At 49.1% G+C, this 26,250-nt stretch overlaps 1 protein-coding gene across 1 annotated transcript in view; it reads right to left on the bottom strand.

Annotated features, from left to right (window-relative positions):
- LOC109841568 (probable serine incorporator) overlaps positions 1-21,685 on the bottom strand; it is a 36,507-nt gene extending 14,822 nt beyond the window's left edge. The window contains exons 1-2 of the mRNA XM_020410529.1: positions 21,601-21,685; positions 21,318-21,517 (exon numbers count right to left, since the gene is read on the bottom strand). Coding sequence (XP_020266118.1) covers positions 21,318-21,517; positions 21,601-21,685 — 285 coding nt within the window. The remainder of the gene's footprint in view (positions 1-21,317; positions 21,518-21,600) is intronic.

Below are 26,250 nucleotides of genomic sequence, written 5' to 3'. Positions count from 1 at the left end.
CCCGAGCAGGAGCAGGCACCACCAGAGTCGCAGCAGGCTCCTCAGTACTTGGTGGATCTTATGGCTCCTCTCATTGCCAGGATGACGGCCATTGAGGAGTTGGTGACGACTCATATAGCACCACGGACACCACCACCACCGGTTGTTCAGCAGCAGGGGATAACTGTCGTTCCTGTCAGAGAGAGATCCCCAGGGATCACACCCGCAGTCATTCCTTTAGCAGTCCCAGATAGAGCCACAGAGCAGGAGACTTGGCTCCGTATGGTTGAGAGGTACCAGAAGATGAGGGCACCAGAATTTCAAGGATCACCAGACCCTCTTGCAGCCCATAAGTGGAAGGAGGATGTGGGCAATATTCTGGACATACTCAGTGTAGACTCAGTCCAGAAGCAGAGATTGGCATCATATAGCCTGAAGGGAGATGCCGGGAGATGGTACCGACTGCAGTTTGCTCCAGAGCAGAGGATGACCCTTTCATGGGAGGACTTCATTTACTTCTTTGATGGGCAGTACGTTTCTTCGGCGGCACGGACTGGGAAGGAGCTTGAGTTGTCCCGTTTGATTCAGGGGGACATGACGGTTGCAGACTTTGAGAGCAGGTTCATGGAGCTGTTACATTTCACGGGGATGTGGCAGACAGGAGAGCGTCAGGCTCAGATGTTCTTGCCAGGGCTTCGCCCTAATATCCGCCGATACCTCGTCTCGAGGAAATTCTATTCAGTTAGAGAGGTAGCTGAGGCCGCCACTTCACAGGAGATTGAGACTTCCATGCTCCAGAAGGATAAGGAGGTGAAGGCCAAGGCAGGGCAGAGCGGAGACAAGGGCAAGAACAAGAGATCTTTCTCTGGATAGCAGCAGCAGCAACATCAGGGCCCTTATAAAAGGGGACCCCAGCAGGATCAGAGAGCGCATCAGCAGCGTAAGTTTTAGGGATCTTGTTTTAATTGTCACAAGGTCGGGCACAAGGCATCGGAGTGTCGTAGTGTACCAGCAGGAGCCCAGCAGGGCAAGGGTCCGAACCAGCAGCAGCAGCAGCGCCAGCAGGGCAGAGGCCAGGGCCAGCAGAACAGACTCGAGGCACCGCCAGCAGCTCAGAGGACTGAGGGTCAGGTTCGAGCAGTTCAGGAGGTTCCTCAGGGGCAGATTGTCCCATATTCTCCATCTCCAGTAGCAGAGCAGTCTTCAGTCATGGGCAGGGTTTATGCGGTTGTTCCCCGCGATCATGGAGCTAGCGGAGCCGTAGTGGAGGGTACGTTCTCTGTGAACTCTTTTCCCGCCCGTATTCTTTTCGATTCGGGAGCTTCGTATTCCTTCATATCGCATGCATTTATGGCTAGCCTCCAGCTTGTAGCTCAGCCACTAGACACCCCTTTATCTGTTTCCACCCCTTTAGGTGAGGTATCGCTTCTGGAGAGCGTTTGTAGGAGGTGTACCGTCAGTTTAGACGAGTCGAAGTTCATAGTTGATTTGATATTGTTGCATATGTCCGAGTTCAATGTCATCCTTGGTATGGATTGGTTATCTTCCTACCATGTTAGTATTGATTGCTTTGCGAAGACAGTCAAGCTGCGAGCGTCCGACGGGTCCGAGATGATTGTAGCCGCCTCTCAGGGCAACCGATTTGCGGAGTCATTTCTGGCGTACATCGAGGAGGTGATGCGACGGGATCAGGGTGCTGAGTTATTGGAGACTAGAGTTGTCTCAGAGTATCAGGACGGGATCAGGGTGTCGATTTTTTGGAGACTAGAGTTGTCTCAGAGTATCAGGATGTCTTTCAGGACATACCTGGATTACCTCCGGTGAGAGAGGTGGAGTTTTGTATTGAGTTGCAGCCAGGCACAGCTCCGATATCCCGTGCACCCTATCGCATGGCACCGGCTGAGATGAGGGAGCTTCAGACCCAGTTGGATGAGTTATTAGCTCAGGGTTTTATTCACCGGAGTCATTCTCCGTGGGGCGCGCCGGTCCTCTTCGTGAAGAAGAAGGATGGTAGTATGAGATTATACATAGATTATCGAGAGTTGAACAAGGTCACTATCCAGAATAGGTACCCACTACCTAGGATTGATGACTTGTTTGACCAGTTACAGGGTGCGCAGTATTTCTCGAAGATTGATCTTCGTTCTGGCTATCATCAGTTGCGGGTTAGGGAGATGGATATTCCCAAAACCGCTTTTCTTACTCGATATGGGTCCTTCGAGTTCTTGGTCATGCCATTTGGGTTGACCAATGCACCCGCTGTATTCATGGATTTGATGAACCGGGTTTTCCGTCCCTTTTTGGATCAGTTTGTGATCGTCTTCATCGATGATATACTCATTTACTCGAGATCGGAAGCGGATCACGAGGAGCATCTACGGATAGCGTTGAGGACTCTACAGGAGCATCAGTTATATGCTAAGTTTAGCAAGTGCGAGTTTTGGCTTTCAGAAGTCAGATTTCTTGGCCATGTTATCAGTCGAGAGGGTATAGCAGTGGACCCGGCTAAGGTCATGACAGTTCTTGATTGGGAGCCACCGAAGACGGTGACAGAGATTCACAGCTTTTTGGGCTTAGCTGGATATTATAGGAAGTTCATTCAGGACTTCTCGAAGAATTCAGCACCGATTACACACCTTACGAAGAAGGGAGTACAGTTCATATGGAGCATGGAGTGCCAGAAGGCCTTTGATGTTTTGAAGGCTAAGTTGACTACAGCGCCGGTTTTGACCATTCCGAGCAGCGACAGGACATTCGTCGTATATACAGATGCATCGTTGGCAGGCTTAGGAGGCGTATTGATGCAGACTCAGAGGGTAGTAGCTTATATCTCATGGCAGTTGAGGGTGCATGAGCAGAACTATCCCACTCATGATTTGGAGTTGGCAGCAGTGGTATTTGCACTGAAGTCATGGAGGCACTACTTATATGGAGTGCAGTTTGAGTTGTTTACAGACCATCAGAGTCTGAAGTACCTCTTTTCCTAGAAGGAACTCAACCAGAGACAGAGGAGATGGATTGAGTTTATTAAGGACTACGAGTTCGCGATCCAGTATCATCCGGGGAAGGCGAACGTCGTGGCAGATGCATTAAGCAGGAAGCGTCGATCCCGGATTTCGGCTTTGAGGTGTTCACTACATCGGGATCTTATCACTCTTAGCCAGTTTAATTTTAGGCCCGAGATTAGAGGGACCAGTGCATTCTTGGGAGCTATCTCAGTGCAGCCATCTTGGAGTGACAGAGTTGTTAGAGCTCAGTTGGGAGACTCTTGGATTCAAATCCAAAAGGAGGAGATTTCCAAAGAGCCTAAGACTGATTGGACCATTGGAACTGATGGAGGTCTACGGATGAAGGGTAGATTGGTTGTGCCAGCTAATGCAGAGCTGAAGAGAGAGTTATTTGATGAGGCACACCGTACTTGATACACAGTGCATCCAGGGACCACCAAGATGTACAAGGACTTGAAGAGACATTTCTGGTGGAGCGGTATGCGTAGAGAGGTTGCAGAGTATGTGGCTAGATGTTTTACCTGTCAGCAGGTGAAGGCAGAGCATCAGAGACCGGCAGGGACACTTCAGCCTTTACCCATTCCAGAGTGGAAGTGGGCAGATATTTCCATGGATTTTATTGTAGGGTTGCCGAAGTCGAAGAAGGGGAATGATTCTGTTTGGGTGATAGTGGACCGGTTGACAAAGTCAGCACATTTCATCCCAGTGAGGACTACTTATACAGCCGAGGCTTATGCGAGGATCTTCATTTGGGAGATAGTTCGACTTCACGGAGTTTCAGACACGATCGTATCGGATCGGGGATCGATTTTCACCTCACATTTTTGGAGAAGTTTTCAGGACTCATTTGGCAGCAGGCTATCCTATAGCAGTGTATTCCACCCCCAGACGGATGGTCAGACAGAGAGGGTGAATCAGGTGTTGGAGGACATGTTGCGGGCATGTTTCATTGACTTCCAAGAGCTTGATGCTTGGACCGGAGCTGGTGAGGCAGACTACCGAGAAGGTGGCATTGATCAGGGAGCAGATTCTAGCAGCTCAGAGTCGGCAGAAGAGCTATGCCGATAAGAGACGAAGACCCTTGGAGTTTCAGGTTAGAGATTCAGTCATGCTGAAGGTATCGCCTATGAAAGGCGTACATCGATTTGGGCGACGAGGAAAGCTTGCGCCGAGATACATTGGACCATTTCAGATTTTAGAGCGCATTGGAGCTGTGTCATACAGACTAGATCTTCCAGCATCGATGTCTAGTATACACAATGTATTTCATGTTTCTATGCTCAAGAAACACTTGCATGATGAGGAGCAGCAGCGAGTATTGGATGCACCAGAGATCGAGCTTCAGGAGGATTTGACCACTATTGAGATTCCGATTCGTATTCTTGCCAGAGAGGACAAGAGACTCAGGAATAAGGTGATTCCCTTAGTGAAAGGTTCAGTGTAACCGAGGAGGCATTGAGGGGATTTCTTGGGAGCGCGAAGAGGACATGCGTCGCGACTACCCACACTTGGTTGAGCAGGTAAATTAATTCTTATTATGTTATATATGTTACTTTATGTTATATTCTTGGTTATGTTTATATTTAACACTAGAATGAAGATATTTTCGCTTAATTTTAATCTTTTTGGACACACGGTATATATATGGGGGGTTCCTTGTTTGGATTTTTCACCCGATGTACTAGTTCCACTAGATTAGAATTTGAGCGAGAATGTTATCATTTTAGATCGTTAAGTATACATATTCTATATGTTCATCTAGAAATTCATATTTCGATATGCGTATGATTTCCGAATTTCGAGGACGAAATTCTTTTAATGCGGGAAGAATGTAAAACCCCGAAAATTCTATAATGAATATATGTGAATTTTTAATAGTGAATAATTCTCTTATGATGAATAACCATATATATATATATATATATAAGATGTATATATTTATCAGTGTTTGGGAACCTAACGGGTGTATATAAGTGAGAGAAATCGATGTTAAGGCCAGCATGTAAAATGCCTAGCAGCAGGCATTTTACCGCTGCGCGGTCGACCGACGCGGTCGACCGTGGCGGTCGACCGCATCGGTCGACCGAACAGCGGTTTTAGAGAGTTTCAGGTTTGGGTTTTACGGGTTTTTATTTTGGTCTTTTGGGTTTCGGGTCGGGTTAGGGAATTGGTACTTATACTATTCCAACCCAGGAGAGCTCCTATTTCACCTCAGACCTAAAACCCTAGCCCCCATCTCTCTTCTCTCAAAAACCCTAGCTGGACCTGGTGACTTGAGGAGTTTGGAGGAGTTCCAGGGGATTTTCGCAGATTTGAGCAAAGGAGGATCATCTCCAGAGCAGTTGTCAGCATCTAAGGCGAGTATCATCTCGCCCAATCCCTCACCCCTATTTTCTATGGTTTTATTTCGATTTTTCATGAGTTTTTGAAGAGCCCAACAGGTATTTTCGTATAAAAATGAGTTCTTTACATTATGGATTGCAAGAATCGATATTTCAGTTTATGAAAGTTCACCAACGTTTTGTCTAATGAAGATCTAGATCTGAGTTTTCTTAAACAAGAGCTTAACCATGTTTAAATTTGTTTTTCTCATGTATTTTGAAATATTGGGAATATGGATTTCATGCTTGAGACTAGCTATATTTTCCCAGAACTTTAGAACTCTTGTTATCGTAGAAATTTTGTCAATTTTGTTTCAGGTTTCGAGCTGACAGAAACCCAGATTTGGGTTTCTGTCCGCTCGGCGGTCGACCGGTGCGGTCGACCGCTGGGCTCATTTTGGAGCTGCGGTCGACTGCAGAGCCTCATCGGTCGACCGCGACGCTCTGTCGGTCGACCGCGAAGCCGCAGCGGTCGACCGCCAGCCGCGTATCAGAGAGCGGTCGACCGGTGCGGTCGACCGGTGCGGTCGACCGTCATTCTCTCTGTTGCTTTTTCCCTGTTTTGTGCATTCTTGAATATTCGTTCAGGTTCGAGTGATTACCTGGTTTATCTGACAATGGTATTTAGTCTTACTATGTGTCCATGCATGATAGATGACCTGAGGGTATAAATTGGGGACTTACACACTGATTTGAGTATGGATTGGTATAGGTAGATTATTCTATATATATCTCAGCGACCGTTGCATAATTTCACAGTCCTCGTGTTGGACTAAAATCTATAGAAGTCCTTGTGTTGGACTATAATCTATTTCAGTCCTCGTGTTGGACTATAATCTATTTCAGTCCTCGTGTTGGACATCTGCCACCTATTCCAAGAGTTTGGAAATCACAGTATATAGTTCCTGTTTTGGACATAGTTCTTAACCCTGCATATGACTATCTCACAGAAGATCACGACATGGGAGTTATGTAGATTTTGACTTGGCACTGTACTTATGTTCTGAGATTAGTTGTATTTCTTTTATTATTGTTTTCTGTACTAGAACCTCGGGTTTGGTGTTTAGAGATTTACAATTGGAGATACAAGGTATATACATGAGGGTTTCCTTATTTGGATTATTTCTCTCGACGTACCTATGCTCGTGTTGTAAATTTCTAAATACTAAAACCCTCTATAGTAAGATCAATGATTTATGCTCGTGTTGTAAATTTCTAAATACTAAAACCCTCTATAGTAAGATCAATGATTTTAGATCTCTTATTTAATAACTGTATTTTCTTATACAACGAGCCCTGATCCCTTGGGGTTGGTTGTGATGTAACTCGCTAGCGCTTTGACGCTCGTTGTTCCTCCCCCTTTCAGGTAACGAGCCAGGAGCCCGGAGAGTAACAGGTTGATGGCGAGGCATTTTAGCTTCAGCTGTTTACTTAGATATATTTTCTTTTGGAGTTCCACAGTAGAGTTTTGTTTAGGTATTTGAGAGTCTTATTCTAGAAGTTGTAAAGGCGGTGTGCCTTATTTCCTCTTATCAGACATTTGTATTTGAGACTTGTTGAGTATTCCTGTTTATCTACTCAGATCATGACTATATATTTCTGTATGTTGGATGATGAGATATTTACGTGACTACTATCATTTCATCAGTATATCTTGTATTATCTTTTGCCTGTTTTGCACCTACCCCAGATGTTGATTCTACTAGACAGATGTTAATTGTGATGGTGAAATATGTTATTGCACGGTATGGTGCATGGCAGGTTTGATATTCTTGGTTTCACCTTGGACTGCAGGCTTGTGTGAACCCAGGGGCGTCACACAAACCGTGGGTGAAAAATAGTTTCTGGAACCATTTGAATCACGTTTGAATGAATCAAACGCATGTCCTACGTTGCTGGGTGTGAATCTTTCGTTCGAACGTAGCATTTGGAAGCTGCGTTAGCAGCTAGATCTGAGCTGCGTCCGCGACCGAATTTGAGCTGCGTTGGTGGTTGATAACGCAGTGGTTGCGTTGCTTTGACTCTGGAATGTGACAACTTGTGTTTCATTTCTAGGATGCTGAGATGAGTTCTGTGTCTTGGATTGAAGAGATTGTTGACTTGTAATCTCTTATGTCAGAGCGTCGCAAAGATTATTATTTTGTAATCTTTGTTTTAGCTCCTTGAAATGTGAGAGTCGTCAGATTATAACTCTCGCTGTTGATTGTGAAGGTTATTGAATCAGAGCTTTCATCGGTTATCGTGAAGGTCGTCAAATTATAACCTTTTTTGATTACATATAAATCTTCTAGTTGTAGCCTTTGTTTGTTGACGTGAAAGTTGTCTCATTGTAATTGTTATCGTCGAGTTATTAATGTGGAAGTCGTTAGGTTGCAACTTCCATCGTTGGTGTTTGATAGGGATTAGCTATTTGTAATAATTTTTAGACAGCCTACAGAACCCCCTCCAAAGTTTTTAAAAATTCACGGTTGACTGAGACAAATTTTTGAAATACTTTGGATCTCAACTCTGATCTTGGAGCTGTTGATTTCTTATCATAAAGAAGTTGTTCTCTGCACCTGCTTTGAAGGCATCTTGGTTGAAGTGATTTGCCACGTAGGACCTGTGTGAGGATGAGCTCGAAGAGAAACTATAGTGACGGTACAAGCTACTCATGAGCAGAAGCTCTCAAACGTCACGTCACGGCTCACATCCATTAAGCTGATGGGCCCACAAACATTCATAGAATTTTTGGTAAACCCTCAACCATCATCAAATTTGATAAGCCTTTACCGACTAGCGTTTGAGTCGGGCTAGCATGTGGATTGTCTAAATCCGTTCCACATGTAACATTGTGCTAAAAGAATGAATTCTCTTAGACTTAGTGCTATGACATCGAATATATAAACTTTGTCAATTTCACGGGAATGGACTACCCGGTAACGCGTGTTAGGCGTAGGCTTATCTCTAATTAGGGATCGAGATAAAGTCTCTCATGCGTGAAAGATATGGATTTTTGGTGCTATGATGTTGAATACGTAGACTCCGTCATTATTACGTGAATAGGCCCCCGACCGCATGTGTTAGATGGAGACTTATCTCTAATTAGGGTTCAAGATAAAGTCTCACATGTGTGTAAGGCATGGATTCTGGTGTTATTAATAATAACATGCTACAATATTGAAATGTAGGCTTCTATCATTTTCACAGAGAAAGACTAACCTGCAAGCCGTGTTAGAAGTAGACTTTTCTCTAATTAGGGATCGAGATAAAGTCCTTCATGCATGAAAGATATGAATTCATAGATTATTAATTTAATAATAATCGTTGGCTACAATATTAAATATGTAGGCTTTGCCGTTATTTCTTCCTGTGTCATATTTTCACTTGAAACACTGAAAGAAAGTTGGAAGTGCCAGATGTGTAGTATTAACTTGGCATGAATTTTCACTTAGAGTAAATTTTAGAAATTTTCTTCATTATCACTAGGATAATTCCAGAAAATTTTTAATCTGCTGGGGATTTTATAATAAAAACTTGCTATTCTTGTTGAAAAAGAATTAACAAGTTTATTGAGGGTTTAACTATTAGAGGTGTAATATTAACCTAATAGTATTTTATAGGCCTATTGCTCTATTGAAGAGAGATGATAAGTTAATTTGGTCGTCAGAGGTGTGATGTTAACTTGACGGGTTTGTGGACCTATCACTCTATTGAAGGGAGTCGATAAGGTGATTGTCAAAGGTGTTTTGTTAACATGACAAGATTGTGGACCTATCACTTTATTGAAGAGAGTCGATAAGTTAATTGTCGGAGGTGTAATGTTAACGTGATAAGATTGTGGACCTATCGCTCTATTGAAGAGAGTCGATAAGTTGATTGTCAGAGGTGTAATGTAAACATGACGTCATCAGAGGTGTAATATTAACGTGATGAAAGGATTAGTTGTCAGATGTGTGATATTAACATGACATAATTTGTTGTGATCAGAGCAACTTTATAGACTTATCATCATATTGAAGAGGATTAATAAGTGGGTTGTCAGATGTGTAGTATTAACATAATGAAAGGATTGATTGTCAGAGGTGTGATGTTAACTTGACAGATTTGTAGACCTATCGTTCTATTGAAGAGAGTCGATAAGTTGATTGTTAGAGGTATTTTATTAACGTGACAAATTAGGAGTGATGTAAGCTGAATTCATACTCCGTGAAGATATAAATCGTCAAAAGTATAATGTTAACTCGATAATATTTGCAGACCTATCATCCTATTGAAGAGGATTGACAGGAAGATTCATTACTCTTAATCCAATAGGCTCCAAGCAACCAATCCCTAGTCTTGATTAAGACTTAGCAAGGGAAGAAAAAATGGGTAGACATGACACATCGCCTTGTGGGCCACTATCCATCAAGTCAGAATAGAGGCTTATCACCTGGTAGGTCACTATCTGATGAGTTTGACTATCAGAGGTAACTGTTAACGTGATAGTTTTGATGGACCCACCATCTTATTGAAGAGAATTGGTGGGGAAATTTGGAGAAAATAGACTATCACAGGTATGTAGACGGTAAAAAATACCTCTATGGACTTACTGGAAATTCGCCTGCAAGAAGAACTCGTACGTTCAGTTCTCTAGCTCGGGCCTGAGCCGCGTAGACGCCAAATGTATTCGATTCTAGGTTCGCCCAACGATCGGCTCGCCTGCATGAGTTAAGGTCGATTGGGATAGCGGAAGTCCGCCTTTTACTCAACTCGCCTGCACGAGTCCAAAGACGAATCTGCCTGCAAACCTCGAGGCCGTTAGCACAGCTGGGTATCCGCTACCCCACGTGCTGAGATGGGCCTTGCCATCCCTCTCGACCCGAAGGGAGAGGGCACAGTACCCCAAGACCGTCAAGCGGCCGCTCACAGTACGCACAGCATGAAAGATGGGACAGGTGTCGAGTCAACCTGAGCATTCATAAATGCGACTCACCTCAGCTGTCTAAGTCAGGAGACGGATCCGCCAGCATTCGGCGAACTGTCCAAACCCACTCGAGTGCCAGGAACGTGCTTTCCCGCCTCTCTGGGCCTGAAGAGAGAGGACACGGTACTCTAGGCCCGTCGAATAGCCGCCTACAGTACGAGTGAGCAGACAGGTGTCAAAGCAGCCTACACCCTCATAAATGCGGCTCACCTTAGTTGTCCAAGTGAGGGGCGAGAGCCGCCGGCGCTCGTTGGTTGGTCAGATCCACGCAAGCATCCGACAGCAGTTGTCACGAATACGAGGAGGGGCCTTCCCACTCCTACATGACGTGATGCAAAGTGCAGCTCCTCGAATGACCGCCCATGGTACAGGTGAACAGTAGGCTATCCCTGAACAACGTATGGTCACATCCCATAATTCAAGGAACAGCCAAATAGCCACGCCATCTCTCCACTATGTAAGAACTTCTTCCACCCAAGGAGAAGGGGTTCAAGTTTCAGCTTTTCTTCCAAGTCAAGAAGAAGAGACTCAACTGTTCTAGCTATTGAGCAATCCGTTCATAGTTGGATCAGCTGATTGAACCATAAGCTCTCTGCATAATCTTTGCATTGCAGCACCACTGCCTAGTTCCGAGCTCCGATCGCCGGCGAACTAAGCAGACTTGAACTCTATTGCCCCGAGCTTCTACTGCGTACTGAAGCTCTCCAGCAACCTCATTCAAACGGTCCAAGGGAAGCAGACTCGACACGAGCATCGAGCGAAGCGTCTCTTCCATTTAAAAGCCCCTTCCGGCACACTGGAGGAGAGGTCGCAAAACTTAGAGAAAAGAGTTGAGACCAAGCTCTCTGCATAACCTTTGCATTGCAGCATCACTGTTTAGCTCCGAGCTCCGATCGCCGGCGAACTAAGCAGACTCGAACTCTATTGCCCCGAGCTTCTACTGCGTACTGAAGCTCTCCAGTAACCTCATTCAAACGGTCCAAGGGAAGCAGACTCGACACGAGCATCGAGCGAAGCGTCCTACAGCCACCTAAAGTCCCCACACAAAATAAAGAGGGCTTTCCCTCTGCTTCTGTTGTAAACATTTGATTTGTTAGTTTGCAATAAGCCTTCTTATCAATACAAACGAAACTCCCTGTTTCCGGGAAATCAAATTTTCACCCTACAGAAGATGGCGACCACAGTGGGAGAAGCTGTTTCATCGAACGAAATGGTGGTGGCTCAATTTGATGAAGTTGCTGTCGGGACGACTGTAGAGTCCATAGAAATCGAGTTCGACCAGGCCAAGTACGAAGAGTACTTGTCTTCCTCCTCCTCTGGTGGCGATGCGTCCCGCAAACGCCACAGAGCTGTGCGCCGAGGCTGACCTTAGACGGTCAAAGCCTCTGCACCTGAGGGTTCCACCCGAATCTCATCGGAGGAACCCACTCCCTCGCAATCGATCAACGCCAAGCCGGAGATCGAGCACAAAGGGCAAGGGTCTGCCGAATGGGTCGCCAAGCGATCCCCGCGGACACCTACCCCGAAGGGAACGCCGGTTCACTCCGGCACAAACCACGCTGCCACAGCTCGCGGTGACGTTCTCCCCGTTGGGAGAACTAACCAACAGCGGCGGCAGGAACTCGTCAGACAGGAGGTCCAAACCTCCGTTCCTCATAACGGCCTGAGCCATCATACGGGCCCGAGGAACGCTAGGCGAGAAGGCAAACTGCCCGACATTGGGAGGCCCTCCAAGTCAGGAGCGCCAACTGAGGAAGGCAGAGCCGCCCGCTCGGGAAGACTTCGCTTCTCAGGTCATATCCGAGCGCCACCGAAGAAGGCAGAGCCGCCTGCTCGGGAAGACTTCGCTTCTCAGGTCATATCCCTGATGCGAATAAACCACACCGAGTGTACGAGCCTACCCGAGTAGGCGAATCCTCGAAGGCTGGCGAGCCTCGTCATAACCATTTGACGGATAAACGTAAAGGTAGAGAAGTAGGCGAGTCCTCGCGAACCCGTTCTTCCAGGCGAAGGGGTGAAACCCGCCCACGTACTGGAGTTCGCTCAAACGCGAAGACTCGCCAGTCAAGGCGAGATCGCCCGACTCCAGCACCAAAGCATTCCACCCAACGCGCACCAGAGAGAGCGCCCAAAAATCTCTCGTCGGCTCACCAGAGCGACTCTTCTGAGGCTGGGGGTTGTCACCAACCACCCGTAGAAGACCTCAGAGAATTCTTGACTCACAAACGCACTATCCATGAGGCGAGTCCTTAGTGCCACTGCGAGAGACTCATCCACACGGTCCTCGCCGACTGCCAATGCGTCGGAACGGCTAAACCTTCGGTGTTTGAGAGACTTTCTCAACAGTCCTCTCGACCAAGGCCCTCCCGTCGAAGGCGCCGTCACCAGAAAAGACGCGCTGCTGACGACCTGGAGCTCTCATCCGCCACAGTTAACATGACGGACAAGGGGAAGGCGGTACTCTCCGACTCGCCAGACTCGGACTCCGTCCTAAGACCTAACACCCGGGGGGGCAAGCATTGGGTTTGATTACTCTACCCTGATACCCCCCTCCTGCGGTGAAGACGAGGTTCATTCGGCGGCGGCCACATCTCAGACCTCGAGCTCAAGTCAAGACGCGCAGGCGAGAGTGCACATGACCGAACTCAATACCGAGCAGTCGATGGCTCAAAAGCTGGAGGAACAACAGGCGACCATCGACTCTCTAAGAGAAATGATGGAGCAACTGCTGAACGAAAAAGAAGAAGAAGAGGACCCAACGTCCCTTACCCCGGCAAACCAGGGACAAGGAGTGGGTACCTCCTCACCATCTAGCGGCTGAGACGGAGGATGATCGGCAGTCCGATTACTCCTCCAAAACGTCGATAGGAACGTCGCACACTGGGGATAGCACCCGTGACAAAAGGTTCGACGAGTTCCAGGACCAACTCAACGTGCTGAAGCTCCAGCAAAACATGAACAAGCTGGGGGTGGTACGCCCCTACCCTATCGAATGGGACACGGTCCCATACCCAGCGAAGTTCAAGCCCATCAGCTTGGTACAGTTTGATGGCAAGGGGTCGCCCTCACAGCACATCTACTACTTCATGGCGCAGACCGGATTTCTTACGGGGAATGACGCCATTCTTACTCGACTATTCATAGGTACCCTCAAGGGGGTGGCCTTTGAATGGTTCCGCAAACTGGAGCCCGGCTCTATCAAGGCATGGTCCGACGTCAAAAAGCTCTTCCTCGCCCGCTTCTTCTTCGACGACACAGAAGTGTCAATGGCCACTCTCCTCGCTGAGAAGCAGCGGAAGTCGGAGTCGGTCAACGACTTCGTGAAGAGATTTCGGAATCGATCAGTCCACTGTCGGGACCAAGTTTCCGAGGCGACGCTGATTGAGATGTGCCGCAACAATCTGTCGATCCATATCCTGTCCAAAATAGGGGCAGTAGAGACCCGGACTTGGAAGGAGCTTGTTCGCCAAGGCGAGCAAGTCGAAAATATGATCAAGAGGCTGGAGGCCGAAGAGCCACAGTCCAAAAAGGGAGCAGCAGAGCCAGCTGTGCCGAAGAATCCTCCTCGGTCGAGAGGAAAAGAAATCATGGCAGTCGACACCGCCCCAGCGCCGAAGGCTGCTCAAAAGCCTAAACCTAGGCAGTTTGAGCCACGCCCCCAGCGGTAATATGATTTCAAAGAAGACCAGGTGGTGGCGACTTTCGACACTCTACTCAAGAGTGGGCGAATTAAGTTACCAGAAGCCGCGAAGCCTGAGGAGGCGGACAAAACCGGTGACCCAAGTTACTGTGCATATCACAGATTCCTTGGGCATCACACAACCAAATGCTACGTCCTCAAGGACAAGCTCCAAGCCCTCTACGACGCGGGGGTTTTGAAGAAAGAGAAAGTCCAGAAGCAAGTGACTACGAACATGATCACTTTAAGCTTCGGGACAGATCTCCCAGAGGTTCAAGCCCCTGCAGGGGTAATCCCTATCCCCAAGGCGGTCTTGAAGATCACTAACGACGATCCTCACAACCAGCGGGAAAAGGGTTTGGTCCCACAAACTCTGCCAGATGGGCAGGTGATGTGGGTTCATCCAGACCTCCTCCATGACGAGCAGTGGACTGCACAGCCTTCCTAGGAGGCTAATAGGAAGCACTGCAACATTGTCTCCGCCATCCTAGGTAGAGATGACACGGCGATGACTGCCCTGACCGATTCTAAAGAAGACACCAACGTCTTCGCCACGAGGGCAGAGAAAGAATTTGCGAAAGAATATCCCGCGAGGGTGGAAAACCTGGCAGGACCTCCCGCGAGGCCAGTCGCAGCAACCCATCCCAATCCGGACGGACCAAGCACAAGTCGCCAGCCTTTCCGCTTCAACGTGCTCGCGCAACTGAAAAGCATTCTCGTGCGAATCACCATGTACGACCTCCTCCGGTTGTCCAGGTCCACCCGAGAGGCCCTCCAAGAGGCGCTGGCCGACTCAGAGGCGTTCTATACCCATTTCTCGAAGATAACGGATGCAGAACAGGGATGTGCAACTTGCTGCCAAGTCTCTGAGAGACGAGTCCTGTGCATCACTTTCACCCCTGAAGATATGCTCATCAAGAGCACATCTCATGACCGGCCGCTAGGGGTGTTATCGGAGCGGATACGGTTCGGATATGACGTTTACCATATCCATATCCGCTTTTTATAAACGGATACGGATACGGATACGGATCACCCTCGGTAAGAAAAAACCTTAACCATATCCGCATTTATCGGAAACGGATACGGTTCGGATATTTGAGAATCGGATCGGATATGATCACGGATATAAACGGATATTCGACATAAATCTATTAGACATATAATCTTCATACAAAACCATCAATTGAAAACTAAAATTAGCACAAACTTATTAGACATAATCTTCATCCAACGGCCTGAGAGTTACACAACAAATAAGTAAATATCAAGGTATTGTGTAATCGGACAATCAACAGACTAATTTTCTGTGTATAGAGGACAATTATATAATACCACAGGGCTATAAATAATTAATCATGCAATGCCTAGAGTAAACAGGTAAATAACACACAATTGCCCATCAATAGAGGTATCAATGTATCATGTATTTGGGTAGGCTAGCTGCCTTGCGAACTGGTTTGGGCTTGTTTATTTGCCTTTTTCTGAAAAATCGTGTATAAGGCATAAATATCTGTCAAGTATTTCTCGAGAAAATATTAAGATACATAGAGTGTTCTCAGAACCAATAAAAGATTAAGGAGCTACAGGATATTCCAAATTGGCAATTTAAGTCTTCAATCTGATACATTGCAATGGACTAACTGTCAACAATTTTTTCTAGATGTTATTTCATTGTTCACATGTGGAGCAATCTTTGAGCTTCTCCAGTATAAGGTGCTTGTTTGTTTACAAGCAGAATTTAGTTCCTCAAATTCTATTGATTGCCAAAATCAAGAATTGTGTAATCTCACCACATTTTGTGATCGTAAATATGCCCAGCACAAGAAATCACAATTGAAGCTGTAGATTTCATCATTTCTAGTAGTTGCTCTATGATAAGGAGAAACTACTTGAGAACGGCGACAGGTGGGAGACTGAGATTGCCGAAAACCTAGATCCGAGAGTCTATATCACTTAGTCTCTATTGAGCTGCATTAACTTATTAAAGAAAACTTTGCATAAACTGATGAATTAATTTTTAGGTAGGGATCGTCGAAGTTCCATCAGATGCAATTGCTAACAAGACCTCGGAACCTAAAGTTGCATTACTTCAAATCAAAGTATCACAAGTGTAATGTGGCTGAAAAAGATGGCTTCGGAGGGAAAAAACTTGCTTGCTGATTTCTGAGCTGAGTTTGAGGGCCGGAGTGGACTGGAAAGTGGAGAGTGGAGAATCGTGGAGGACCTGGAGGTTGATGGAGAGTGGAGGCGGCCTGAGGGCTGAGGGTGAGGGCCTAGGGTTTTTTTTTCTTTTTATTTTTGGTTTTGGGTTAGTGGGTTTGTAACTATAAATTTGGGACCCGATTACCCGAATCACTATTACATTGCGGATATCCGTATCCGCAACCCTCTTATCCGTTACCGAATCCGTATCCGAAAAAAAATCCGAAACCATATCCGTATCCGTTACCGTATCCGCCCGGTTTTAAAATTAGCCTACCATATCCGCATCCGTTCGGATACGGATGCGGATCGGTTCGGATATATCCGAACCGTTTGGCACCCCTACTTATCGCTCTATTGAAGAGAGTCGATAAGTGGATTTTTGTCAAAGGTGTAGTGTTAACGTGACAAGAAGAATATTGCTATGGAAGCAATTTTGAGGACTTATCGCTCTATTAAAGAGAGTCGATAAGTGGATTTTTGGGCTTTAACGCCACGGGGACTCGGCCGCTCGGCAAAATCCGCCTGAAATGTCGGATAGGCGACATGAAGACGGAGGTGACGTGCTACGTCATCGACGCCGAACCCTCGTACAACATACTCCTAGGGCGCCCATGGATCCATGGCAATAGAATAGTCCCGTCCACGTTACACCAGTGCTTGAAGTATGTGGACAACTATGAGCGAGTCAGGACAGTAGTGGCCGACAAGCAGCCCTTCAAGGGCGTCGAAAACTACTTCACAGACTCTCTGCTGTACCAGGACCCCGACGCCCCGCCAGCGGAGGAGCCAGAGAGCGGCAACGAGGCGGATAGCGAGCCTGAATACGGTGACAGCTTAATTCTGAATAACTTTGAGTCAATTGTAATTGGTTACGAGAGTCACCATGTAACCAACGCTGTTCAGGCGAAAAAATTTATCGTGAATGAGAAATCCGACTTTGCTTATTTGTCGTCTTGTTCCACGTCCGAAGATGATGCGCCAAATGAACTATGGTCGAAGCTCTACAGTGAGCCTTCCATACACTTGCCGGCATGCTCGTCATACGCCGCCAAGACGCAGCCGATCAGATCATCGCAAGCTGTGTTCATCGTACCGGCCCGAAACAATTATCGAAAAGATATTATTTTCGGTCGGATCGATAACCCCCTGCGCACGCTATGGGATGAATCTGAGGACGAGGACCCGGCGCCCCAGTTTTCGCAGTACAGTCGAGTTGCGAAATGAATGATGAGTGATATGGGGTACGACCTCACCAGCTTGGAGGGCCTAAATTACGGCCGAGGACGTAAGACGGTCATCAAACCCGCCTACGTCCCCAAAGGAAAGCCCTCGAATTACTTCAACAGGACTCGGAGAGGCTTAGGCTACTCCTCCTCCTCGTCAGATCTGTGTTTTTACGTCAATGAGGACTCCGACTATGCATGTTCGGGGGCCCAATCGTCAACAACCTCAGCTTAGGACTCAGACATCAGCGTGAGGAATCTCTTCGATAGCCTTACAGTCAACATGGCTACGGTGGATCCCGCCGAAATGGCGGAGGATGAACAACTTTCACTCTATGACGAAACGTGGGATCGCCATGTTAACGCCCAGTGGAACAGTCGCTTCGAACAGCGCGAACCACCAACCGAAGACGAAATCCTCCAGGTGAACATGGGTACTGAGGCGAATCCCAAGCCCATATTCATCAGCGGCAGTCTGCCCCCTCAGGAAAAAGAGGATCTCATCGCCCTCATACGGGAATACATTGACGTTTTCGCCTGGAATTACGAAGACATGCCTGGTCTGGATCCGCGGGTCGCCACATATCGCCTCAACATCAGCCCTGACGCCAAACCAATCAAACAACAGCAGAGGCGGTTTCGCCCCCAAATCATGGAGGCGATCGAATCTGAAGTAAAGAAGCTGATCGAATCCGGCTTCATCAGAGAGGAGCAACACCCCGACTGGATGGCGAATATTGTCCCAGTCTTGAAGAAGAACGGCAAGATCCGCATCTGCATCGACTTTAGGAACCTCAACGCCGCGTGCCCTAAAGACGAATTTCCTCTGCCCATCACGGATGTCATCATTGACAACACGTGCGGATTCGAGAGGATGTCCTTCATGGACGGCTTCTCGGGGTACAATCAAATCAAAATGCACCCCGAGGACGAGAAGCACACTGCGTTCAGAACTCCCATGGGGGTGTACTGTTACACCGTCATGCCTTTCGGGCTCAAGAACACCGGCGCAACTTACCAGCACGCCATGAGCATGATCTTTCGAGATCATCTGCGAAAGACGGTCGAATGCTATGTAGACGACTTGGTCGTGACGAGTCGCCACAAGGAGGATCACCTCCAAGACTTGAAGGCGATGTTCGAACTCATGAGGACTCATCAGCTCAAGATGAATCCTACTAAGTCCTTCTTGGGGATGTCTAGCGGTAAATTCCTCGGTTTCGTCGTCACGATGAAAGGAATCCGGATTGATCCAGACAAGGTGCGAGCTATCCAAGAGCTCCAACCGCCCCGAAATCTTAAAGAGCTAAGAGGCCTTCAAAGACAACTGGCTTATATCCGAAGATTCATCTCGAATCTCTCGGGCAAATGTCAACCCTTCTCTAAGCTGATGAAGAATCTCTCGGGCAAATGTCAACCCTTCTCTAAGCTGATGAAGAAAGGTACTTCCTTCGTCTGGGACGATCCATGCCAAAGGGCCTTTGAAGAGATCAAAGCTTATCTCTCAAATCCGCCTGTCCTTGCGGCGCCAATCTCAGGGAGGCCATTCCTCATATATATACGGGCCATGGAACACTCTCTAGGTGCCCTCTTGGCTCAAAACGACGATGCAGGCCACGAGCAAGGCATCTACTACCTGAGCAGAACCTTGCAGGGCGTCGAACAACGGTACCCAATGGTCGAGAAGGAATGCCTAGCCTTGGTGTTTGCTATCCAAAAGATGCGGCACTACTTGGTTGGCCAAACCATCAATGTCATCTCCCGGATGAATCCCATTCGGGTCTTCATGACACAACCTACAACGTTAAACTGGCGCCTGGCCAGGTGGGCACTTCTGCTCTCTCAATACGACATCCACTTCATGCCGCAGAAATCAGTCAAGGGACAAGCCATCTGCGATCTCATGGCTAGTCACCCGCTAGGGGTGAAGACCGATCTATTCGAAGATCTGCCAGATGAAACTCCTTCGACGGTGCATCTCGCGCAGGCGCGAGCGGCTCTATTTCTGCAGGAGTGGGGGTGGTCCTCGCCTCTCCGCATGGTCACGTGTTACCCCGGGCCTTTTCCTTGACGGAACCATGCACCAACAACGTAGCTGAGTACAACGCGTTGCTCATAGGGCTCGAGTTGGCCAAGGAGCTCGGGATCGAGCACCTGGAGGCTTACAGCGACTCCCAACTCATCGTCAAACAAATGACTGGCGAGTATGAAGTCAGGAATGATGATCTCGTCCCACTCCACAAAGCGGTCGTCAGACTAGTGGAGTTATTCGAGAGTTTCCGCATTGAGCACGTGCTCCGTTCAAAGAACACCCATGCGGATGCTCTCGCATCCTTGGCAGCTAACTTAGCCCAGCCTTTGGGAACGACCCAACGAGTCGCTGTCGCCAGCCGAAAACTTTTTCGACCCAGAGACGTCCCAGAGGCGAACGCCACTCATCAAGCCTCGGATCAGCCAGATCAGGAAGATTGGCGTCTCCCGATCATCGATTATGTCCTATACGGCATATTGCCCAAGGACTCGAAGGAACGAGAGTCCGTCCGACGACGTGCCTCGAGGTTCTACTACGATTCAACCACTAAAATGTTGTATCGGAGGTCATATGACGGATTGTTGCTTCGCTGTCTTTCAAAGGCAGAGGCACAAGAGGCCCTACGCGAAGCCCATGACGGCGCATGTGGAGCTCATCAGCCTGGACCCAAACTATGGGATCGCCTGCGGAGGATAGGCTACTTTTGGCCTGGGATGGTTACTGACGCAGTCGCTTATGCGAAGCGATGCTACGAGTGCCAAATCCACGCCAATTACATACACCAGCCTCCTGAGGATCTGCATCCGACGAGGGCGTCTTGGCCCTTCGAGGCATGGGGGATGGACATAGTTGGGCCAATTTCTCCACCATCGGCGAAAGGCCATTGCTTCATCCTCGCAATCACCGATTACTTCTCTAAGTGGGCCGAAGTCATCCCCTTAAGAGAAGTCAAGACTAACGACGTGATCAAATTCATCAAGCACCATGTCATATACCGATACGGCGTACCCCGACGAATCATTCATGACAATGGCACGCAGTTCGTTAGCCACGCGTTCACCAGGTTCTGTGACAAATTCCAAATACAGAACCTCTCTTTCACGGCCTACAACCCTTCAGCGAATGGTTTGGCCAAAGCTTTCAACAAAACGATCATCAAGATCTTGACCAAGCTGACTTCCACTAGCAAGCGCGACTGGAACGAAAAGCTAGGTGAGAGCCTGTGGGCATATCGCATGACGGTTCACACACCGACTGGCACCACGCCCTACTCATTGGTATACGGCTGTGAAGCTGTATTGCCATTAGAGATTCAGATTCCATCCCTCCACGTCGCCCTAGCAACAGGGATGATGGCCGAGGAAAATCACCAACTGCGGCTCGCAGAGCTCGCGCAAGGCTAGCAGGCGTCGAGTTTCCGCCTCAGCGTTCTTACTGACCTTAACAACGTCGGATTGGAGCCCCTTCCACTTCGCCTCCGCCTGTCCTAATTCGGCCCTCAGGCGAGCCATAGTGCGATTGAGGTTAATGATTTGTTCCTCTAGCAAATGTTGTTGACCCACCCAAAAGTTGGCGACAGACTCCAGATCCACTATTTCTTTGGAACGGGTCTCCTGCTCCAGGGCTTCCTGACGCCTGACATGAGCCATGCAAGACTCCATGTTGGCCTCCGGACCTCCCCGTAGCAAGGTCTCTAACCCTATCATGCGTGGCTCTAGGAGACGGAGCTCACGCACGCAACGAGTAGCAAGCTGATTTTCACCCGATCGCCGTAAATCAGCCACGTGATCATAGAGGGACTGCCTGAAGCTGGCGAAACTGCCCATGCCGAGTTCGACAAGGGAAATCACCTGCCTCACAGCGCTCTCGAACTCTTCGATGCGAGCTTGCCAGGACAAGGACTCGGTGGGAGCAGGCTCTTGGCCTGGAGCGAGCGCCATGATGGGTGGGATCTCGAGACAGGGCTCAGCTCCCTCAGACTCGTCGTCGTCCAAAATCAAGATAGGCTCAGCGATAGGCTCGGCCGAATGTTCCTCGTCAACCGGCGCTTCCCCTCGATCTGTAAAACATGACAATAACATAGAGAGGAGTCAAGGGAAGAATACCTACTCAACTCACGCGAAAGTCAAAGCAAGAAGATACCTTCAGCCGCGGTGACCTCAGCAGCACCTGAAGAAGACAGCTCTTTCCTTTTTCTGGAAACGACCCTCTTCACCTTTGGCGCCATCAGAGGTCTAAGGGAGGGAAAATTTGAGTTTACCCTGTGGGAAGACGATGAAAAGCCTGTAGATCCTCTTAACAGAGGATAAGGGCGTTAAATACCCTAAGAGTCCTGGACGGTTACTCAACACTTGATTGGACCGTTCAAGGCTAAAGCAGGTTGAAGGGTAAGGCCAAACAGATCGGATTTACCTGGGACGGACAAGATCTGACGGTTTGTGACCACGATCTGCAACAACGGCCCGAATCGGGTGCGAGGGACGAAGAGGCCCACTACTTCGCATTTAATGCGAAACGGCTAGCCCACGTCTCCTTAACTGGCGTACACGTGGATTGACACGTGGCCCACTGAAAGCGGAACCCAGTCAGGACCAGATTCGCCGTCAAGACATCTGCAAACCCGCCTGCGGACAAAATTCGCCTGCAGATGAGATAATCTTGCAGCAGAAACTCACTGACAAGAATTCCTCTGCAGATGAGGTTCTCTTACGGTCAAATTCTGACTAATGCATGATTGCAAAAAAATGGAGCACACACACAAGTGACAATAGACCAAAAACAAAAGGATAATTTCATTCATAGAAAGAGATCCTAGTACAACTGGCAATCAGACAGGACGAAAAGAGGCAAAATTACAAGGCTTTCAATCGAAGTTCCGCCTCATGGATTTCTTCAGCATGGCGAAGCTCAAGCCTCCTTAGGACCTCTCGACGAAGATCTTCCTCTGTGCACGAGATCAAGTCTTTAATGGTCTCCCTGACATCCTTGAGAGCTCGATCCTTCTCCTCAACAGAGTCAGTGGTCAATCGCCGGCGAGACCTAATGCCCTCCAACTCTTTTGCCACCTGATCACGAGCCTTCTCTTGAACAACCAGGGAAGCCTGTGCGTCAGCTACAACCTGTTTCAGCCTCTCTATTTCGAAGGAGAGTCAGGAGAACTGGCTATCGACCGTTTCTTCCTCGCGGGCCACTTGTGCATCCTCAGCTTTGACCTGCTCCGACTCCGCTGACAGCTTTAACTCTAGTGTCATGTTCTCATTCAGGCGGCGATCGCGATCTGCCATAGCTACTCGAACTTCGCGAGAGGTGAGATCAACAAGAGCGGAGCTTTCCGCACGAAGAGTGAGCAGCTGCCGAACTGCCCCCTCCACTTCGTTCAGAAGCTGAAAGTAGGGCCTCGCCGCGGTAGCGCTGAGCCTCTTACGCAAGAAGGACGCATCGTGTTCTAGAACTTCCTTAAATTCTTCGAAGGGACAATTCTCCTCCAAGACCAGCCGGGTGCAGTGGGCCAAAGTATCTTCGAAATTGGCCAGAGCTCGCGCTACCTGCGTCTTTCGCCAGCGTTCCAAGGGAGAGAGGGCGGCCTTCTCCGCCGTGGATGAAATCACGGTCGAGGTACCTATAGCCATAACCGTAGGAGTGGTAATTGGCACCACCGAAGCCGGGGTGACCAATGACGCCCTCGGAACAGCAGTCACGACATCAACGGCCACCGTCGACAGGGAAGTGGTCACTTGCAGAGTAGAAGCCTCCCTTTGAAGCGGAGACTCTCGCACCGACGAACGATCCCCAGCCGACGCTTCCGCAGGAGCGGGAGATCCCCCTGTTTGGCCAGGCGCATCCTCAGGAGCCAAATCCTCTTCCTCGCTGGACAATGCCTCATGAACCGAGACATTGTCATCCTCCTCAGATTCGCTCGTCTCCCCAGATGAGCGATTCGCCCAAGAGTGAGGATCCTCTTTACCTGCGACTTCACGGGTAGGATCAGCTACAAATACACGAAGAGGGTTAACAGAGGCCCCTCGAAAGGGACCCTATTTACGGTTGGGCATGAAAGAATGAGTAATGCCAAAGCCTATGCTTACCTGAGCCTGTGAGCCCCTCTTCATCTCCAGCCTCTTCTTCTTCGTCTGAAGGAATCGAGATCACTTTCTCAACCGCACCTGCATAGGTCCGATGCCAATGTCAAAAGGTATGAGATCAACATTGCCATCAAAGACACTATTGCAAAGATTACCTCCAGATGCGGACGCAGAAGCCGCTGGGACTCCCGTCTGTGGCCTCACGCCAGATTTCGGAGGAGCGTCTTTCGAAGTCGCCGGAACCGCCCCCGATGCAGCAGAAGAGGCGGGCAGCGTAGCTCCAGACCCAGACGTCGCCGCTCCGGGGGCGCCTACCTGGGGAACATTATCCTGACCTTCCGCCGCTCGGACGGTCTCTGCTGTCTCATCACCACGGGCCTTCTTGGCCGCCTCCGCTCGGGAACTCTCGGCCGCTGCCTCCCGCTGACGCTTCGAGAGAAGCAAGCTACTCGGAGACAGAAGAGGCATCCCCATCTGTCCAATTGTCGGACTCTAGACCTATCTTGGGCGTTCAGACTCTCGTGGTTCACCAGGGGCATCCAACGGAGGAACAAGAGAGGGGACTCGAACCTCGAGTGCCTCGGACTCGTCTAAACCAGCGTCAAAGCTCTCGGGATCCTCCGCTGGATCTTCTGAGTACAGCTCCCTAGCAGTTTGGTGGCCCCTTCGCCTTGAAGAACGGAGAGACCCTCTAGCAGGACGATTGCGTTCCGGCAGACATGCGCTCTGGAACCAGAAACCAGCGGGAGTAGCGCTGGCACCCCGATACCACCGGCAGTATAGAAGCGTGTGGTGTAAATCACGATCCTTCGCGGGTAATTCGAAGCGAGCCTGGGTACCACCAGCATGGGTCCAGAACCATCCCCGAGCTCCATCCACCAGTCCTCCTTCGAAGTGTAGGCGGGGATTGGCGTTGCCCACGTACAATTGGTCATACCCGAACTGACGGGCAAACCTGCAGGGGATATACGGCTCGAGATAGCACACAGAGCCTGTGCGTAGAATGTGATACCCCGGCCGAATATTCACCAACCATTGAAAAGCACCACGAGAGAGAGCTGTGTGGTGGTCCGCCGTCGGCACGTCCCTAAAAGACTCGCCGTATCTTCCTCCGCTGAAGAAGGGGAAGAAGCGACGAAAATTGTAGTGGACAAAGTGGGAGAGCGTCTTCCACGCATCGGGAATGTCTTTACACTTCCAAGAGCACCTCTCCAAACGCTCAAGGAACGGAACGAACACAGTCGACACACGGCAGAACTGGGCCGTCAACGTGCGGAGTCCTCGATGGATACACGCTATCGTCGCCGACACCAAAGAGTAAGATTTCCCGTGGGCTAAGCAGACCGCGGGATACACCACCTCCACCGGGATCGCTTTGAAGGAATGAGTGGGGACCACGCACCTCTTCAGCCACAACATGAGGTACCCCGCGAACAGAGCCTTCCCAGAGATAGGGGACATGGCCTGGTGGTGAAACGAATGGAAGACCGTTCCAGATTTGAACCCGCCTTCGTCATGATCGAGAATCATAGTGGCTTCCTCTTCAGCCATCCTCCTTTCCACTTCAGATTGGTCGCACCCGCCCAGAGGAAGAGCAGGTTTCCCTTTGACGTCGTTCCCTGGGAACAGATAGTCAGCCCAATTCTTGTGACTAATTCCCGGGGTTCTCTTCTTCTTCCCCTTGTGATCCCTAGCCCCTAAAGTGCTAAGGCAGATGTGATAATGGCAGAGTAACTCCCACAGAGTTTCCACTACCAAGGGGGAACAGTCGGAAAGCTGGTCGATCTCATCTTGGTCTGGGACGTACTCCTCGTAAGGAAAGTCCCCCAAAGGTAGCCCTGACACGTCATACATCTCGTGAGGGGATATACCGAGTTCGCCATTAGGGGTGAAGAAGGCGCCGCTCTCTGCACAGTACAGTTCTAGGATGCTGTGGAACTGAGAGGCATTAATCCTCAAGCCATGTCGGGTGGCTTGAATGGCCGCATACAGCTCCGAATTCTTGAGGTCAGAATTCTCGGCTAGGATGCAGTCAGTAATCTTGGACCACCAAGTATCGCTGCCCGACGCAGAATACCTACCCGGAAGAAGCAATGACGGAAGGTCTCCGCTACCACCGTCGACTCCCCTACAGACGGCCCATTGGACAATAAGCTAGGGCGCAGACCCGTCACGCGCTTACATGAGCCCTCCACCCCATATCCCGCCGTGGAGCCTGTAAAGACGCCACAGGTGACCCCGTCCTGAGTAGGGGTCAAGTCCTAGTTCATCACTCGAGGGACCGCGAGAGACCGTAGCTCGACGATCGAGAATCCCCTCGGCATGGCGGGAAGGTAATAGTGAATCCCCTCCACTGTGCGCAACCATCTGCTCTCCTTGAGCACCAGAGCAGAGGGATCAGTGACAGAATCACCGAACAAGAACTGAGGCTTCGGCAACTCTGCCCTATCCTCGTCTGTCAACGCCGCGTCGGTGGTTAACTCACGTAGCGTTAAGTGATACCCATCGGCGACTCTCCTTGTCGAGCCAACCGGCTTATCGGCAAAGAACACGGGCACTGGACCCAAGGAAGGAAATCGAGGAGGCACCGGATTACCTTCACCTCCAGTGAAGCCAGTGGCCACGCCCTTTGGGAGGGCTCGGTCAGAAGAGGTCACTGCAAAATAGAGTCAAGAAAAATCAGGAGGCAGATGCAGATCCGCTTGTCAAG

This window comes from Asparagus officinalis, chromosome 5, assembly GCF_001876935.1.
Source record: "Asparagus officinalis chromosome 5, Aspof.V1, whole genome shotgun sequence".
NCBI classification, from domain to species: Eukaryota; Viridiplantae; Streptophyta; class Magnoliopsida; order Asparagales; family Asparagaceae; genus Asparagus; species Asparagus officinalis.
This window is presented reverse-complemented; position numbering and strand designations above follow the sequence as displayed.